Genomic DNA, 17,263 nt, shown 5'->3' on the forward strand with positions numbered 1-17,263 from the left:
GAGGTGCCGGGTCTGCTCTACAGACGTACACATGTGGACCAGAGTTAACACAGGGGTTGGGTCTGAGCTGCCTTCTGACTAAGATAATTGGCTGCAGCCCACTGCTTTGATGGTGAAGCCACCAATGGTGTGTCAGTAGTGGCAGCTTCTCTTTCCTCAGGGCCTGGCCTGACCCCTCCCTCCCATGTGTGCTTTAAAACCAGGGGAAGGCTTCGTGAGAATTCTAGAGAGTTCCGACCTCCCTCAGTAAAGCATCTATTTAACTCTTCCTAGCACAGACTACACAAAACTTTGAGCGTCTTTCTTTTTCTATTGAAACCAAAACCAACTTCTGTTGTTAGTCTAGAAGGAAGATCAACCATTTGCCTCTGTGTTGACCTCCATCTTTCAGCAGTCTCGCTCTTCTTCACGTGGAAAGGTCTTGCATGCTTTACTCTGATCCTGGAGCCAATTTATCATCTGTTGTATGAGAGCCACCTTTACTTCCACTACAATCAACACTAAGAGCTGACATCCTGTTATTCTCTCGGTATGTATCGATTGTTGACCACTCACATTGTCAGTGTTTCATTATATGGTTGAACATTTGAATCTCTGTCTGGATGGGACCCCCTTTGTCAAGAGGGGGCAGGCTCAAGCCGAGTGCATACCTACCCTACAAATAGAATGGTGACAGTTGTGTTGCGAAAACTGGCAACAGTTGCGTTCACTGTGGTTATGATTGGCATCTTTGTTTTCCGCTTTCTTTTGACTGGATTTGTAAGCTGTAATTTTCCACTGCGCTCTGAGAAGTGGCTGCTGCGATGCTTGGACAAGAGGAATATCTTTCTAATTCATGCCCTGCAGATGCATGCAATGACAAATATGTTTTTAAAATGTCTACCTAGAGAGGACACTGATGGATACACTGACAGTTGCTCTCCTTAGTTATGACAGTGTACCGTCTCTGTGTTCAGCCCTGTGTTCATTCTTACAGCTGAAACTGTTGAGCTGCAACCTTTAATCGTTTAACACGAGCCCGAAATATAGCAAGCAGTAATGTGTTTGAGAGTATGTGGGGTCGCATTTCATCCTCCCATCGGTCACCTTTTTCACAATGATCTGATTCATGTTGAAAAGAGATTGTTAAAAGTTGAAGTTAGGTTGCGAGTTCCAAGTCTAACTAGAAGATAATGTCCGTTCAGATTATAACAGGGGGAAGATGGAGAGGAGGCAGGCAGCAAACTCTTGGGTGGCAGAAGTGCCTCGCTGAACGGAAAAGTACTGAGAGGCAGGGAAATGGGGAGGAGGTGGGGAGAGTAGTAGCTGCAGAGTTAGTGCCAGAATGCACTTCAGCACCTGGGTGAAGACGAGCTCCCTAACCATTAGTCATGTTACAATCAGCTGCTCGCTTTTTTTGTTTTGTTTTTTTGCATTAAATGAGACAGCGGCCTTGGATACCTTGAGATGAGATGTCAGTGTGTTTACATGTCAACAATTGTGGCACAGCCGTTTGCTCACACGGAAAGTCCGTGAGCACACACAGTCCTCCCCCACCATCACCAGAGGTCGAATCTGTCGCTCACTTCAGGTTCTTTATATTAACGTGCTTCGAGTGAGTGAGATGAGTGAAGACCAGCTTGAAGTGAGTGGGCAATCTAGTTCCTGAATCTCCAGCGCTTACTCTGTGCTTCCTGTTCAACGCTCCAGTGTTGGCAGTATTTTAACCCTTTTTAAAATGGTTTGGATATATAGGGTTTCTTTTTTGTTCCCTGTGAAAACTTTGTGCTTTGACCAATTTTAGATTTCAAACTCATGCGGTGTTGCTTAGTAACACAATTGAAAGGTGTCACAGGAAGACAGGCCCTGACAGTGCTGGGGAATTGATTGGTGAACAGTTTGGAAGAGAAAGCAATTGTATCACTAGTTTGTGTGCTGGGGGCTCCAGACAGTGTCCTAAGTGAGACCAGTCAAAATCCTGTGAGGTGAAAATACCTTTTAAGGAATGGTCTCTCAGTTGAGTGACACAACTTTTACCCTTGAGCAAAACTTTTTGTTTCAATTTTAAGTTGAACATATGTTTTGTACGTTAAGGAGCCTTGCTGTAGATGAATTTCTGCGCATTTCAACACTGCATTTGGGAACGATTCAGGGAATGTGTCTCAGAGTAAAACCTTTTATGAGAATAAGCTGCTTCTGTCCTGTCACCTCACATGGAACGCTGCACGTGAGCTCGCCCTAGCTGCCTGCCACCATTTAAAAAGGTGAGAGACCTCAGGAGTTTGAGAAAATGGAGTTCATTCATACTTTTTAGGTGCCCCTTGCGTCATCGTGGAACTGCTCTGAATGAAACTCAGTTACTCAGTACAGACGTACTGTCTGGCCCATGTATGTGAATATTCAAAGCACAACTGAATAATGTACAAATATATGTCATTGGGGTGTGACAAACAGCAATCTCACAAAACGATAGAAAATACTCACAAAATGAAAAATAACCAAACCAAGATGGCAAAATTGGCTAAATGGGCATCTAATATACATCAATTTGGGGTCCATGTAAAATCTAAGTCCATGAAAGTGCAGTTGGTATGACTAGCCAGCAGAGAGAAACAAAATGATACTGAAACAATAAAATGTAATTTTGCCAACATTAACTTTGAAGCACAGAACAAATCAAAATCGACACTATGCAGTAAAATATCTCTAAACTGACTGATAGTACCTTGAAATTATGGGTATTTATTTATTTATGTCTTGTGTGTGTTTCATAGCTTATGACTTCACTTTCATTCATGGATGTCTTTGATGTTTGTTGTGTATCATTAATGTCTTTGGTATGTGTCAGTGTCTTTGTTGTCAGTAGCTGCTGTGACACGTTGACTTTACCTACTGTGGACATTATAATAAAGGCCATCTAAAATTGAAAAAGATCTATGATATACGATGTCAGCTTTGGCAATATCAGTAGTGTCTAACAGCGTAAATGTGTTCATTTGCACTTTTAAACTTCTAAATATTTTACTACATTATTTGTGTAAATATTGTAAACCCAACATCAACGGTGAGTTGCAATAGATAGGTTACTCCATTTTTTGACTGCGCATTTGAAAATGAGCGCATCAGTCCTTGACAGAAAACGCCGCAAGAAAATTTGAGTAGCCAAGAAACTAATGTATCCATACCGTTACAGACCCTCCTGGGTCTGGGTCTGTAAGTCTGTTGAAAGAAACCATCGAGTGTTAAATAAAAATAGAGGAAGACATTTGTCTTCAAATTTTAGGTTGTCATTTTTTAATTTCACAAAACTGCGAGCCAGAAGATTTTTTTTTACACCCCTAATGTGTAAATATAGTTTTGGAGCTTAAATGTGACGCAAATTAAATACAACTTAAATATAACATAACTTGGATCAAAACCTTCCACAAATATTAATGTATTATTAATTCATCTTAATGGAGGGCGTTGAAGCTGTTGCTTCAGCACTTGTGTATGTCGTGTATATGCAGGCTTCTTAGCTAGTTTCAGTGAATGTGAGCCCATAGAAGGTTTGATGCCTCTGTAAAGTTTGTTTTACGCCACTAAATGCACTCATGTGGTCGCTGTTTATAACAAAGAATTCAGTTATTATTGGCGAAAGCCTGTTGCGAGGGGTGTAGTAGGAAGGGCTGTGCTGATTGGCTGGTCAAATCCTTGTAGGTCTTCTGCAATGGGAATGGGGGGAAAATGACATTGTTTATTTTGGCTTAAATGTAGGTTCCTTACTATTTTTGAACTGTTTGCAGACTCACCAGAAGAAGGTGTTGGTTCAGTCTGCATGCTGAAGCAGCCATGGAGGTTTTGAACCCGCTAGTCTTTTTTCACCATCTGTGCCACAATCTCTCGCGGCAGAAAGAAAAAAACGGACCTACTTAGTTCTGTTTCGCAACAGTAGTTATGAGGTTCGACCTACTGTGGCTTCTGTAACCTGATTTGAGTGATTCAGCTCAAAGTGGTTTCTGTCTTTAATTCTAGCATAACTTGAGCAAAGGCTTGTCAGTTTTGTCAAGTTCACCTCAGTGTAAGTGAGAATATTTTTAAGGGACTTTTATATGCTCCTTAAATTTGGATACTGTCACTGGGCTGGGCTTTCACAGCGCAAGCTGCACTCTAACCAGAGCTTCTAAAGGAAGGCCAGATGGTTCTTATTTTACTCTTTATGTTCTTGAATGAGCTTTGGCAGGTTGGAGAAGAGTCGAGCCACAGTACGCACTGGGTTAGTGCACATTAACTTGGCATGCTTCCTGACTCTTCACAGTAACGTTTGGGTTCTTAAAATGTAGCATGAGAGGACAAGGAATGTCAGATGAGCAGATGAAGTAAGAGAGGCTTATTTATTCTTATGGTTTTCCTTCATGAGCAGGTCTTGGTGATTACAGATGGGTATGGACAGTGAAGGAGACACCTGTTGTCTCCGGTTGTATTTGTCTGGTCCCTGTTCAAAACAAAAACTGAAACTAAAAGTGAAAGATTCTTAAAGGGGACATGTTGTCTGGAGCTGTCTCTTTTCTTGTACGAAGTGGCTCGCCTGCATTATATAAGCCCCAATAAACCTTTCTTATGTGGTCCCTGTTTGTGCCTTGTCTATTGCTGGTTGCTTCCACCCTCTCCGACCGCATGTTTGTTTGCGATGAGAAAGTTTTTTTGTCCCACTGGAACTGCAATTTCGACAGACTGGTGTTATTCTGTAGCATCCTGCGCAGTGTGCTCATTTCCTGTTTGCCTGTAAAAGCTTCGAGTTCAGCTGCTGAGAGAGAGTTTATTTTTGTAGACCTTCACATGACTGAAAAATTGTTAAACTGTTCCTCAAATGTCTGCCTGACCTACATCTTTTTATGATATTGTGTAAGCTGCGAAGACACAAGCATCACATGAAACCATGAGGACTGCGTGCGGGAACTTTTGTTGACTTTGGCGCAGGTTTTCCCATCGGGGTCCTTCGTCCATTCCTTCCTCGCCTACTCATAAAAATGCATACATCACCTCTGCTTCATGTTTTCTCTCACCTTCCTCAAATGAACTTCTCTTTCTCTTTTGTTTGGATTTGCTGTGTCCAGGCTCCATGTCCTGCTCTTTTGTCAGATCATGACTGTTGGTGTAAGATTTTGGCACAAAGCAGATACATTGCGTTATTTACATCCAGGTTTTTGAATTGACAGTGAAACATTGATTGTGATGAGTTTGTCAGTTCAAAAGTACCACACACACATGCACATGCTCATCTGGCTCTGAATTGTCTTGACTTTCTGATGTCTGGGGCCGAAACTTAGGCCGTCCGACCACTGAGGAGGGGGACAACATCTGTCCACCATCTTGTCAGTACTGCCGAACATATGGTGAGACCCCTTTCGACTCTTCACACACTCTTGTATATTCATCCTTTATTCATCCGCCCCTTGCTTAAGCAAAGCAAGTAGAACCATGATGCCTGAGAGTCTGCTGTGCAACCTGTCCCACTCCCTTTTTTCTTCTTGTCTGTCTGTAGGGAGCTTTGGGGGTTTGCCTCATGTCACTCACCCTGATTTGAAAACACTCTTCCTGATTTCCTTTCCATTTTATCTTATCATTCATTCTTTATAGTTTGTTTACCTCACAATGAACGAGCCATGTTTTTCTAGTCAGTTTTGTGTAAACTTCCTCATTACCCTGCCCTCCACTCCTGTGTACATATTTACCATGCAGACAAGGTCAGAACTGCACTTAACGTTGCAGCGTTTTATGTCAAGGTGTGTTTGCAGACGCATTTCCATTTGTCTTTTTGACAGAATTACTGAGACTCTGTGGACTGCAACTTTAAATGAGATCATGTTCAACCAACACACATACTTGTCATATGTTTGATCACCAAGTCATACCTGTATCTTTGCTCTCTGTCCAGCAGGATTCTCAAACACCAGTAGTTAACCATGGCTCTGAATGTTCCCGGCCTGGTGGTGATGGCAGTGTTCTACCTGCTGATTCTGGGGACGGGCATCTGGGCGTCCATGCGCTCCAGGAAGGAGGAGAGGAAATGGACTGGCGATGGCATTGAGATAACACTCCTGGCAGGACGGAAAATTACCCTGCTAGTGGGTATCTTCACTCTCACAGGTGAGACAGAGGCACAAGTCATGCTCATTTTCACTCATCTCCTAAAACATGCTCTTTGTGTCTCTCTGCAGCGACCTGGGTGGGCGGAGGCTTCATCCTGGGAATAGCTGAAGCCACATACAACCCAACATTAGGAGCTGTGTGGGCTCTCATGCCGGTCCCATATGTGGTCACCTTCTTCTTAGGTAAGTGATGGTCAGTCTGCGCAGCGACTGACCTAGAAGGGATGTGATTGTCAGTGTCAGCAAAATAATTCAAAAAGTTAAAGTTGGGTTTCAATACGATTTTCAGCTAATGTCGATCACGTGTCAGGGAGCAAATTGACTGAACTTTAGTCGTGTTCTGGATCAAGAAGTCCAGGTTTCTTTGCGCGGGCAATGTCAATGGTTATGAAATAAAACTTCTTGGCAGAGGTCTGTGACTCTATCATCGACAGGGCAAATTGAGAGAATCTTAGCTGTGTCCCACTCGGTCACTTAACATCACGATGTTCCCCTCCTGTGAATCATTAGTTTATTTATGTATTTAGCTATTTTTACTTGTTTTCCGTCTGTATTTTTGAGGGAGTGGTTTCCTGGAAGGACTTGACCAGATGAAAGGTGAGAACTGTTGTCTAGATGTGTTGCCCACAAACCCATTTAAGTGGGGGTCTCAAACTCAATTGACCTGAAGACTGCCCCCTCCCCCAAGGGTTTTATTTTTAGTGACAAGTTATTTTTGGTTTATCTTTCCTTCCGTCAATAAGATCAAGAGATCAACAGTCCAACTTTACTGACTCATATTAAAAACCAAACATGTTGATGGTCATCATCTCCATTAACTTTCACCATCACCAAGCACAGAGAGGTTAGAACCCCATTGTTGCACCTTAAGGGGGGTTTGTTTTTAGTAGTCTTTTGAAATCATCCCCAAAAAATGATCAGAGCAGATGTTTGCTCGTTGTTTCAAGGTTTCAGAGGTAGTGGTTTGACTCTGCTGCAGATGCATCAGTGAAGTGCCACTCGGGCTCGGTTCATTCTGCTTCATTGAACCTACAATAGCGGAAGCTCTGCTCAGGAAGCCCAGTGACCAAGAAGATAACACGCTTTAGATAAGAGGTGGCGGGATAGGAAAAAAATGTTCGCAACCCCCGTTTTGAAATATGAGACCATGACTAAATATTCAACAGTCCAGCGTGAGAACTAGTTTGCTGTGGATGATTTAATCTTTCATTTTATATTAAATTTGCTCCATCATGATGAAAAGGCCCTGCAGCAGCATAAATGGATTCAACAAGTTTCCTTCACTCCATTTTCCACATAACAATCTCATGATGGGTCTCTGCAAGTAAACAAGCAATTGTAACACTTGTGACACAATCTAATCTTCCCTCTGTCAGTCACATATTCCTGACAAGTGTTTCCAGCAACGCTGACATTCTCGCTGCATGATCGTGGTCACGAAGTTTGCGCGATCTCTTAACCTTAACCTTTTTGACATTCGACTCTGCTTTTATTGTGACATTGAAAATATTGAAAATTGTGAACCATTCGCATCTTCTGTTTGTTTGTCTGTAAAAGGTTAAGACCAGCTTACTGTCTCATCCAAGACTGCTCTGGAAGAACATCAGTTGATTCATTTCTATTGGCCCTTGTTGTTGATCCTCAATGCTAATCATTTAGTCATTTCACTTAAATTAAAACACAGCCTCAAAATGAGTTGACTTCAGTCGGGTGTGTTGTTGACTACCAACACCGCTCTGATATCCTCCACCCCCAATGGACACCGGGCACCAATAAAAGTGTCGCTCATTTTAAAAATAGGCTCATGAGAAATCAGTTCAGGGCAGTAACAGGAAGCAACAGGTGCAAAGAGATGGGTTTACTCAGAGGCTTGACCTAATGAGACCTGAATTCTCCCAAGTTTTTCAAGCAGAATTAACAGCAGGTGAAATCAGTGTCACAGTGCATTTTGGCGTGCCAGGAAATCTAGCATTTCTGTTGTGTTGGGAACTATTGTCAAGTGAGTGGCCCCCAGAGTTCATCTGAAGGCGTCTGAATTATCTGAAGGGAACACTTGTTTTTCCTATTGTTCCTATACCATCTGTTCGCGCCTCTTCCCCGTCTTCCTTTCGCTCTCTCTGAAGTTTATAGAGCAGGCATGACCGTATCGTTTTTTTTTTTTCCTTTTTGGTCCAGGTGGCTTTTTCTTTGCGAAGCCCATGAGAGAAAACAAGTATGTGACAATGATGGACCCGTTCCAACAGAAGTATGGGAACTTCCTAAGCAGCGCACTGATCTTTCCTGCTCTGGTTGCCGATGTGCTATGGGTGGCACGCACGCTCGTCAGCCTGGGTGAGTAACTGAAGACTGCGACACCCTTGGCACTACATTGTGTCCACACACACACACAGTTATGCAACCATGCTGGCACCCTCATATGTAGGCAACACGAACACACGGGCAAGTTCAAGAAAACAGGTGGCTGTTGATGATTGGTGTCAATGTCAAATATTAATAACTATCTTTAGTGGAAATGGTCTTGCCTGAAGACCTGATGTAATAAACCAGCTCACGCATGGACAGGACGTTCATGCACTGGAGCAGACTGGTCCTGTTATGATCCTCATGAATCAGACGATGGTTGTTAGTGTTCATGTCTCCCAACACGCAGCTCTGCAGGACATTTGCCAGACACAGAAACTCTTCAGTCGCCAAGAAAGTCTGGAGAGGAACCACAAAATATTTGTTACTCACACTTTGTTCAATTAAAGGGTTCATCACTAAATCACTAACTGCTGCTGTGAATCATAACGACTCTGAATAATGACTGCTATTAAAGACGATGATATACATATGCTGTTATTACTGCTGTCAATGGTGTATTAAGGATGTGTGTGTGCGCGCGCTAGTTTGAAAGTGAGTGGATACGCTCTGCAGCGCGAGAGTGTCTGTGTGTGAGAAATGATTCCTTGCGTGTTTTTAATCCCGTTTTCTTTTCCAGTGTTTCTAAAAAGGGGTCAAACATTTAGCAGCCTGTTGATTGTGAAAGGTGATCAATTATTCAAAAGAGTCTGCAGAGGCGTTTTGTTTTCACCTTGTCCAGATTCAGTGTCACCTGCTCAGAATGTCCTGTGTGTGGAAAATTAGGCCTCTAACCAAACATGACTAAGGTTACATTTGCATTACAAGTCACAATGTTGATTTATTTATATGCCTCGCACTCCCCGAGTAAGTGCCTTCACTGTTGGCTATTGTTCTTCCACTTCTCCTTGCTCAACACACACAGACTTTGTAACTCTCACTTTATATTTTTAAATCTCAATATCAATAGCTTGCGTCATCATTTCAGATTTTTGTTTAACCTGGGGTCATCTACAACTCTGCTGAGCAAATGACTATGATGAGGAGTTTTTGAGATCAGATTATTTTGTCTTCAAGAAACACCCTCCAGAGGTTCTGTCTGCAAAGCTCTTGAGCCTTGTAGTGTCAACATGGCCTCGAGACAACTTTGAAATATACCACATCTTCTTTTCACCGCGGTAGCGCTGCGAGCTGTGCTGCAGGTCCACACAAGGGCTTTCCTAAGCAGGAATGTGTGCACAGATTTTTGTCCAGACCCATTCACCTACCCTGGAATCAGACTTTTTCCCTTCTCTGAGGAATTTTGAAAAATTAGGTTGGTGTGGCAGCAATCAACACTTCACCCACTGTGGTGATGTTGCTGGGATACTGTTAAGTGTGTGTAGTATAAACTAAGCCTACCGTGTGTGCGTGTTGTCATCTTCAGCCAAGAAGCGGGATATCACTTTTCCAGGGATCTTTCTATACCGTTAGCCTTGTACTATCAACTCAGTCTGGCTGTTGTGTGTGCAAATGTGCGGATCTGTATGTGTGTCACACATGTTTTGAAGTGAGATGCAGTTCTAAAAACAACACAGAGGGTATTTAAACCATTAAAAAACCCAGAGGCCCCCGAATCTCATCCCACCTCTCATCCTGCTAAATATAGCCCGGTGGCGGGCAGCACAGCTCGGCTCAGCACTCAGGAGGGACATGGAGACAAATCTGTAACCGACATCTTGGCAAAGATTAGACAATAATACTTAGATTCAGTTCAATGAATCTAGTTCACACCTGGCAACAAAATGCATAATCCCTCACAAATACAATTCGGAAGGAAGAGTGGTGGACCTCTTGAGTCAAATGAATGGAATGAAAAGATATATTTCAGTAAATTGGTACACCTATGCATCAGCACTTGTGAATGTGCTTGGTTGGTATTCGGTACCATTCGCGCCTGTATTTAAAGCCTCTCCAGCACAATGCATTTTAGAGCCAAGTGTGAACAGACAGCCTACAACAGCAGCCAAGGCTATCATGTGTTGGGGCAGCATGACTCTGACCAACATTGCATCATATGGGTCTTTTCGAAAGTGACCCCACAGTGCTGCAAGCAAACATCAGGTTGGAGGAGAGAAGTGGTGTAAGGTCAGGGGTGGCAGGTCAGGATGGTGGTGGGTGGGTAGCGACCGATGCAGATCTGACACTTCTCTGTTTAAGGGCATTGTTTTGGTGTGGCTGCAGGCCGCGGCTGGGGGGATCCTGGCAATGTGGAAGAAACTGTGAAGGTAGTGATGTTTTGCTTGCCTTGTTTGAGTAACAAGATGTTTTCTTTTTAATTCACGTCTACATGTACTTATTTGTATCTTCCGTTTCATAAGTTAAACAGCTCTTCTTGTATGTGTTCATTTGAAAGGCTGAATGTTTGGGTGATATGTCACCTGTCTGGGTGAAAATCTTTTTATTTTATTTTATTTTTTGAGTCTCACAATCAATAGGCTGCTTCTGTTCTGTGTACCTGTTCTTTTCTTCCTTTAATTTATGATTATTATTTCAGTTTGACATATTTTCATGCTTTTGGATGCTTTGCTAAATGTTTAAATCAGAGCGACCAACAATTAACTTCAATATTGACAATTACAAATAGGCCTTTGTTTTTTTGGGAAGTTTCAGCAGTGTTAATAACAGCCTTACAATCAAAGTATAAGTGCTGAATGAGTGAATGCATGTCGATGTACATACATGCGCGTGTGTGGAGGTGCGTGTGCGTGTGTGTGTGTGTCTGCGTGTGTGATCGTGGCAGCGAGAGGGAGAGGTACTGTGTGAGATTTAAAGCAAACATGAGACTGACAATCTAATAAACTCTTTAACTCATGAGCAGCTGCATGTTTCGTGATGTCAGAGTGTGTTTTCAGCTCCACCAGTGCTCTGTGCTCATCCCACTGTGCTGTTCTTCCAGGTGGAACCATGCGTGTCATCCTTGATTTGTCGTACGTCTACTCCATCATCATCTCCTCAGTGGTGGCTATAATCTATACTCTGCTGGGGGGCCTTTACTCTGTGGCCTACACAGACGTCATCCAGCTCATCCTCATCTTCATCAGCCTGGTATGTTGGCTTTACTGGTTGTTTGCTGAAGCAAGCAGATAGCAAAACTGTTCTGCCATAAGTTGTTGACCTGTTTTGACAAAAGAGGTTTTGCGGGTGCAAATGTCATCTGTCCTCTCGTAAAACTTTCTTTAACACAACACGGTCCTGGTTATACAGCGAGCTCTCAATTGTAATGAATCAGATACATACATCTTCTCTCTTAGTTTGATGCGCATGTAGACATTTGTCTTCCAGAAATACAGTGCTAGCTCAGTTCTCGACCACAATCTGTTCCAGAAGGCGGTTCGAGAAGCGATTTGTTCGAAATCTGAAGTGACTTTTCCCATTACAATTAATGGAAAAAGAAACAATGAGTTCCAAGCCTTAAAATAGGCTCTGGTGCCTCTGTGCAGTTGGCTGTGACAAAGTCATAAACCAAGTAACGCTCTGTCCCAGACTCACCTCATCCCTGTCCCAGCTCCAGCTGACAACAGGACATCAAACCCTGGAGTGTGAGCTCCAGCCTCGGAGGTGTCGAGAGCGAGCACCTCCCCTGTGACACTCTACCACGGTCCAGTGCGGAGACAGGAAAGGTTTTACACCTCAATATGAAGAAAAAACAGCCAGTAAATGTAGCTAACGGGACACGTCTGCATACAGAGGCTGCGTTATACACAATAACAAAGCGCGTCGTGGGTCAGCTAATCGGTCCGCTTACGTTTGTTGTTACGTATGTTTTTTCCGGCTTTTTTCGGGGGCGTTCAAGTTCTGGATTTTTGTTCGAAATCAGAAGCAAAAAAATCTCGAAATTTTTGTTCGAACTGTTCGAAAACCGAGGTACCACTGTATCCCCAAACTTACTGAGACACTTTGTGTAATATGACTTGCATTTAAACAGGCTGTGAAATCATCCAAATGGAGATCATTTTATCATGAGTTACATACCATTTACTGGCTTGAATCTTGTAGGTTGGCTCTGTCAAACTCCTCTTCAGCCATTCAACAATTTAAAACAAATGGCCCTTACCTTTACTTAACTAAAACCCAGTTATAATAACCTTGGTAGTTTGGAGTTTTCACCCTCAAAATGAGGCTTAACAAAGGAGGCCAAAATGTAGTCACTCCATTGATTAATAACTAGTTATCACAAAGATGGAAGTACAAGAACACACACACACACACACGTAAGCACACGTGTTTGTATTTCTATCCTTGTGTGGACATTACCATAATGCTCTCCCCTCTCAGTCTCTAGACCTAACCATCCAAAACACATGGCTAACCTCAACCAAGACTCTGAAAACTTAAACCGAATAGTCATGACCCAGTTATTTTAGACTGAATGTCATGTCATGGTTGGCTTTCTGAAGGAAAGCACATCAAGTGTCAACAAAATAACGGAAGATCCTTGTTAAAATGTTGTTGCCCTTGTCATTGTTGAGGAAATTCCTTCCATACTCTATCTGAAACATCTATGGCATCAACAGCAGCTGTTCAGAAGTCGGCCTGGTATCAGCGGTGCTATATTATTAATTGCTGTGGCGTACGGTTGTGACGGCTAATGTCTAGTGGCAGGCTGAGACATCCCTGCTGTGGCTCTAAGTGGATTAGCTGACCTTTGTGTTTTTGTGTACAGTGGGTGTGTGTTCCTTTCATGATGACCAACCCTTACTCCCTGGACATCTCGCTGACCGCCTACAACCAGACCTTTCAGGCTCCCTGGGTGGGCACGGTGGAGCTCGACGAGGCTGGCAAGTGGTTTGACGACTTTATGTTGTTGGTAAGTTCAACAAACGCATTGCCTGATACTAACACATGCAAACAGAACTGACCCTCTTGTGTTTGCCACAGGCTCTTGGTGGTTTGGCCTACCAGGCTTTCTACCAAAGGATCCTGTCTGCTTCATCTTACAGCCAAGCTCAAGTGACATGCTTTGCATCTTCAGCCTTCTGCCTGGTCCTCGGCATCCCCTCTGTGCTGATTGGAGCTGTCGCTGCTTCCACAGGTATCTTCTTCTCTGTTCCGCATCATTGACATGCAAAGATCACTTGGCCAAAGTCCCAGACAAGATTATTCTAACCATGTCTCCCTGCCGTCTCAATCCTAGACTGGAACGCTACAACCTACGGACTGCCGACACCTTATGAGCGTGGAGAGGCCGGCTCCATCCTACCCATTGCCCTGCAGTTCTTGACTCCAATGTATGTTTCGGTCATTGGAATCGGAGCTGTGGCTGCTGCAGTCATGTCCTCCATGGACTCTGCTCTCCTGTCATCCGCTTCCCTGTTCTCCTCCAACATCTACAAGAACATAATCAGGAAGCAGGTGAGAGTGTGACCATGTTTTATTTTGACGGTATGTTTTTTCTTGTCCTCAAACAAGTGTGAAGCATCAACACAGTAATTCGGCCCATGCTGATGCTTGTTGGTATATTAGTACTGAAAGAAGAATCATTTTGTTTTCATAATTTCAGTTCTCTGCAGTTCTCAAGATCCATGAGCAGAATCTTTTTGGCATTAGGAAGTAGTTACATGACCTTTACAAGTTCGTGAACCTTTTTTGTATGTCATTTAAATTTCATCCTGTGTATATTGTCAGTGTCACATCGAGCTCATGTCTTCAAATACACATGAGTGATATGACCATCTGCAGCAACTCAAACCTCCTCACATGCTGACTGACTCATCATGCTTTCGTTCACATCCAGGCTTCAGACCGTGAGATGCAGTGGGTGATTCGTATCTCTGTGGTGGTTGTGGGCCTGGCTGGTACTGCCCTCACCTTCCTGGACAACAGCGTGCTGGTCTTCTGGATCGTCGGTGTGGACATGTCCTACACCATCATGTTCCCTCAGTTGGTGTGCATCCTCTTCTTCAAGGTGTCCAACGGCTACGGTGCCACAGTGGGCTACATCATGGGAATTGTCTTGAGAGTGCTGAGCGGCGAGCCCCTCATCGGCCTGCCGCCCGCCATACGCTTCCCTGGATGTCGACTGGACAAGGAAGGGAAGCTCACCCAGTTCTTCCCCTTCCGCACTGCTATCATGGTCATCTCTCTGCTGTCCATCCTGCTTTTCTCGTGGTTGGCATCCATCATTTTCAACAAGGGCCTGCTGTCTGAGAAATGGGATGTTTTCCAGGTCAAGCGCAAACAGAAACCCCCTAATATCGCCCCAGAGTCGAAGAAGACTAACGTTGAGCCTGAAGATGGGTCCAAGCAGCTGCTGGACACTACCAGCTGCTGAGCTGCTTCATTTGGAGGTGGGAATAGAGGCTGAGGCTGGAGGTGGGGTGCGTTCATGTCAAAGCAGTCCAATGGGTCGGGGGGTTAGTAAAGGCTGAACGTTTCAGTTCAGAATCACCGTGATTTTGTGGCCATGACATGTTGATACCAACAGAACAGAATCTGAGATTGCTGTTGTTTGTTTTTTGTTTTGTTTTCACTTTCTGTTACATTAAAAAGGCCACACCTACAAATTAGCAAGTCTTTTTCCACACATTCTGAGTTGAGCTAAGACGCACTGTGTACACACAGTGAGTCAAATGAACGCAGACAGTAAGAAACACCAGCCATTTGATTAGCCCCAGCCAACATTTTATTTGGATCACATGGATATAAGTGTGTATATTTGTACAAATTGGATAAAATATCTATTTTATTAGGCTTTTGAACAATTTTAAAATATTCTGACCAGATCTGCACAACAAAGGTAGCATGTCAATTCTAGCATGCAAAGGTTTACAGTTTTAAATTGCAGCACATGTCCCGTCTTTCCTTGGGTCTGGACGAAAGACCATGTGACTTGTCACTCCTAATGCCTGGCAGCCACGTCGCCAGCCACTCTAGTTTTGGTCCCGCTCTGCTTCTTCGAGTTAACAGCCACATAATTCATGCTGGTGCAGCTCGTCCTAGCCTCAACACTTGGTTCTTTTGACACTTCAGTATAATCAGCTGCCTCAGGTCTTTTTTTTTTTTTTAACTGTTCTACCCCAGAATCAGCTTGCAAGCCATGCATGGTTTCAGTTATGAGTGCAATCTCATCTTTTTTTTTCAGATTCACATCATTTTGAATAGCACAGTTGTTCTCTACCACTGACAAAATTGTAAAAGGTACAAGTGAAATGTCTCTCGTGACAGATGGGAGAGGCTGCCGTGCAATGTTGGTGACAATGACAGGTGAAGGACCTTGACACTATTTCTGGCCTTATAAAAACACACTGACCTCCAGCATGTGAAATGCGTCTGTTCCACAAGCAGGGAGTCATGAAGTCTAGGTAATCTTCCAGCATGTCTCACCAGATCACAGCTCGTTCATACCTTCCATCCTCCCAATTTGCTATCCAGGATTGAAGCTTCAGTGTTCTGGATGTTTTGTATTGTTTTGTTTTACTGTATGCACAGCTGCGGTTTACAGCGGAGTGCATTCCTCTTTGGTTTGCAGCTAAAAAGTAAGCAGTGAAAGCATTACAAAGAGCAATTTTTTTCCAATTCTGCAGTGAAGAGTTACACAGAACAAGGTTTGATGACTTTTTGTTGAGTCATTACAATGAGCTAAAAAGCAGTTTGTAGTGCAGACGAATTGAGCGACATCCCGCACCCTTCTTCTGTCTTTCTGTCACTATATAGCTATTTATATATATATCACTGGAAACTAGTTTCACTCCTTGCTGGACCCAGTATACTCAAGCCACTGTTGAAATACCTCATGGAGTGTTGACCCTGGCTCTGCGTATGCTCTTGTCGTTTCCATCCTAAACTATTTTTGATATGAATGTCAGAATCTGTCGATTCCCAAAGACTCATCACAGAACAAAAACTGTCTCTAAACAAGAAGCTTTTTTTATTACTGTATGATTGTGGTTGCAAGCCAAAATATACTCTTGTACTGTGCAGCTTAATTATGATTTCTGACTACGTTTTTTCTATGATGATTGCTATACTCGTTGAAGAATAGCATTTACCAGTTAAAAAAAAGGTTCAGAGCAATGAAACTCCCTGATGTTTTGATTAAACTCACTCACCCTGACCAGATGTGCATCCCTCATATGTGACTGGAGCGACATGACGAACACAAGCAAAGTGACACAGACTAAACTCTCTAACATTGACATCAAGTCAGTGGAAACATCCAAAAACTTGTTCGTGGTTCTCATCGATGCCTTGACTCTGGAGTCTTTTGGGGTGTCCTCCAGCAGTTTCCTTCAAGAACGTTCAGCAGGGTTTCTAGTTTTAGATTATGAATAGGTGGCGAGTTATTTTATTGTATATCATCCGAATATTATTTGGTTTTATACTATTATGCATGATTGTCATAAACTGTGTTGTTTGTATACTGAACTTTCGTGAAGGCTGTTCTTTCTTGCTACTTGGCAAGGTTCTACTTTGTAATCAATTGAAATGTAAATCCCCATGGGGTGAGTTTCTGTCAAAATAAAAGCTGAAACCAAATGATTGATTGCCGTTTGTGTGTATACTGAGACATTTTCAAGGTGATTTTCAGTCTCACCCGAGCTTGTAACCTTCTGCGCAGGCAGAAGCCTGACCAAAAACTCACAATGGCTGCACCACGCCTGAAAAACCATCAACATCTGACCGTGTCGTTGCCGCTGTCTGCTTCTGGTAAACTGATATGTTAGTGCAATTTAATCCTCTTCAGGAGTGGCCAACCAGTCAGAGGCTAAGAGCCACATTGTTTTACTTTGTTGCTGAAAAGAGCCACATCCTACAAATATGTAAGGACAATG

General features: G+C 43.2%; 1 protein-coding gene across 6 annotated transcripts; it reads left to right on the top strand.

Annotated features, from left to right (window-relative positions):
* Positions 1-240: 240 nt before the first annotated feature.
* LOC128754710 (high affinity choline transporter 1-like) lies at positions 241-16,950 on the top strand. 6 transcript variants are annotated; one of them, XM_053857519.1, is made up of 10 exons: positions 241-529; positions 5,289-5,354; positions 5,897-6,108; positions 6,180-6,293; positions 8,286-8,441; positions 11,389-11,537; positions 13,156-13,299; positions 13,371-13,524; positions 13,627-13,844; positions 14,227-16,950. In XM_053857519.1, the coding sequence occupies exons 3-10, from the start codon at positions 5,925-5,927 to the stop codon at positions 14,761-14,763; spliced, it is 1,656 nt and encodes a 551-aa protein (XP_053713494.1). In that variant the 5' UTR covers positions 241-529; positions 5,289-5,354; positions 5,897-5,924; the 3' UTR covers positions 14,764-16,950. The 6 variants fall into 6 exon arrangements, with proteins under 6 accessions (XP_053713494.1, XP_053713495.1, XP_053713493.1 ...); XM_053857520.1 differs by having other exon boundaries at positions 5,900-6,108; XM_053857518.1 differs by lacking the exon at positions 5,289-5,354.
* The last annotated feature ends 313 nt before the right edge of the window (positions 16,951-17,263 follow it).

This window comes from Synchiropus splendidus, chromosome 2 (genome assembly GCF_027744825.2).
Source record: "Synchiropus splendidus isolate RoL2022-P1 chromosome 2, RoL_Sspl_1.0, whole genome shotgun sequence".
In the NCBI taxonomy this organism is placed as follows: domain Eukaryota; kingdom Metazoa; phylum Chordata; class Actinopteri; order Syngnathiformes; family Callionymidae; genus Synchiropus; species Synchiropus splendidus.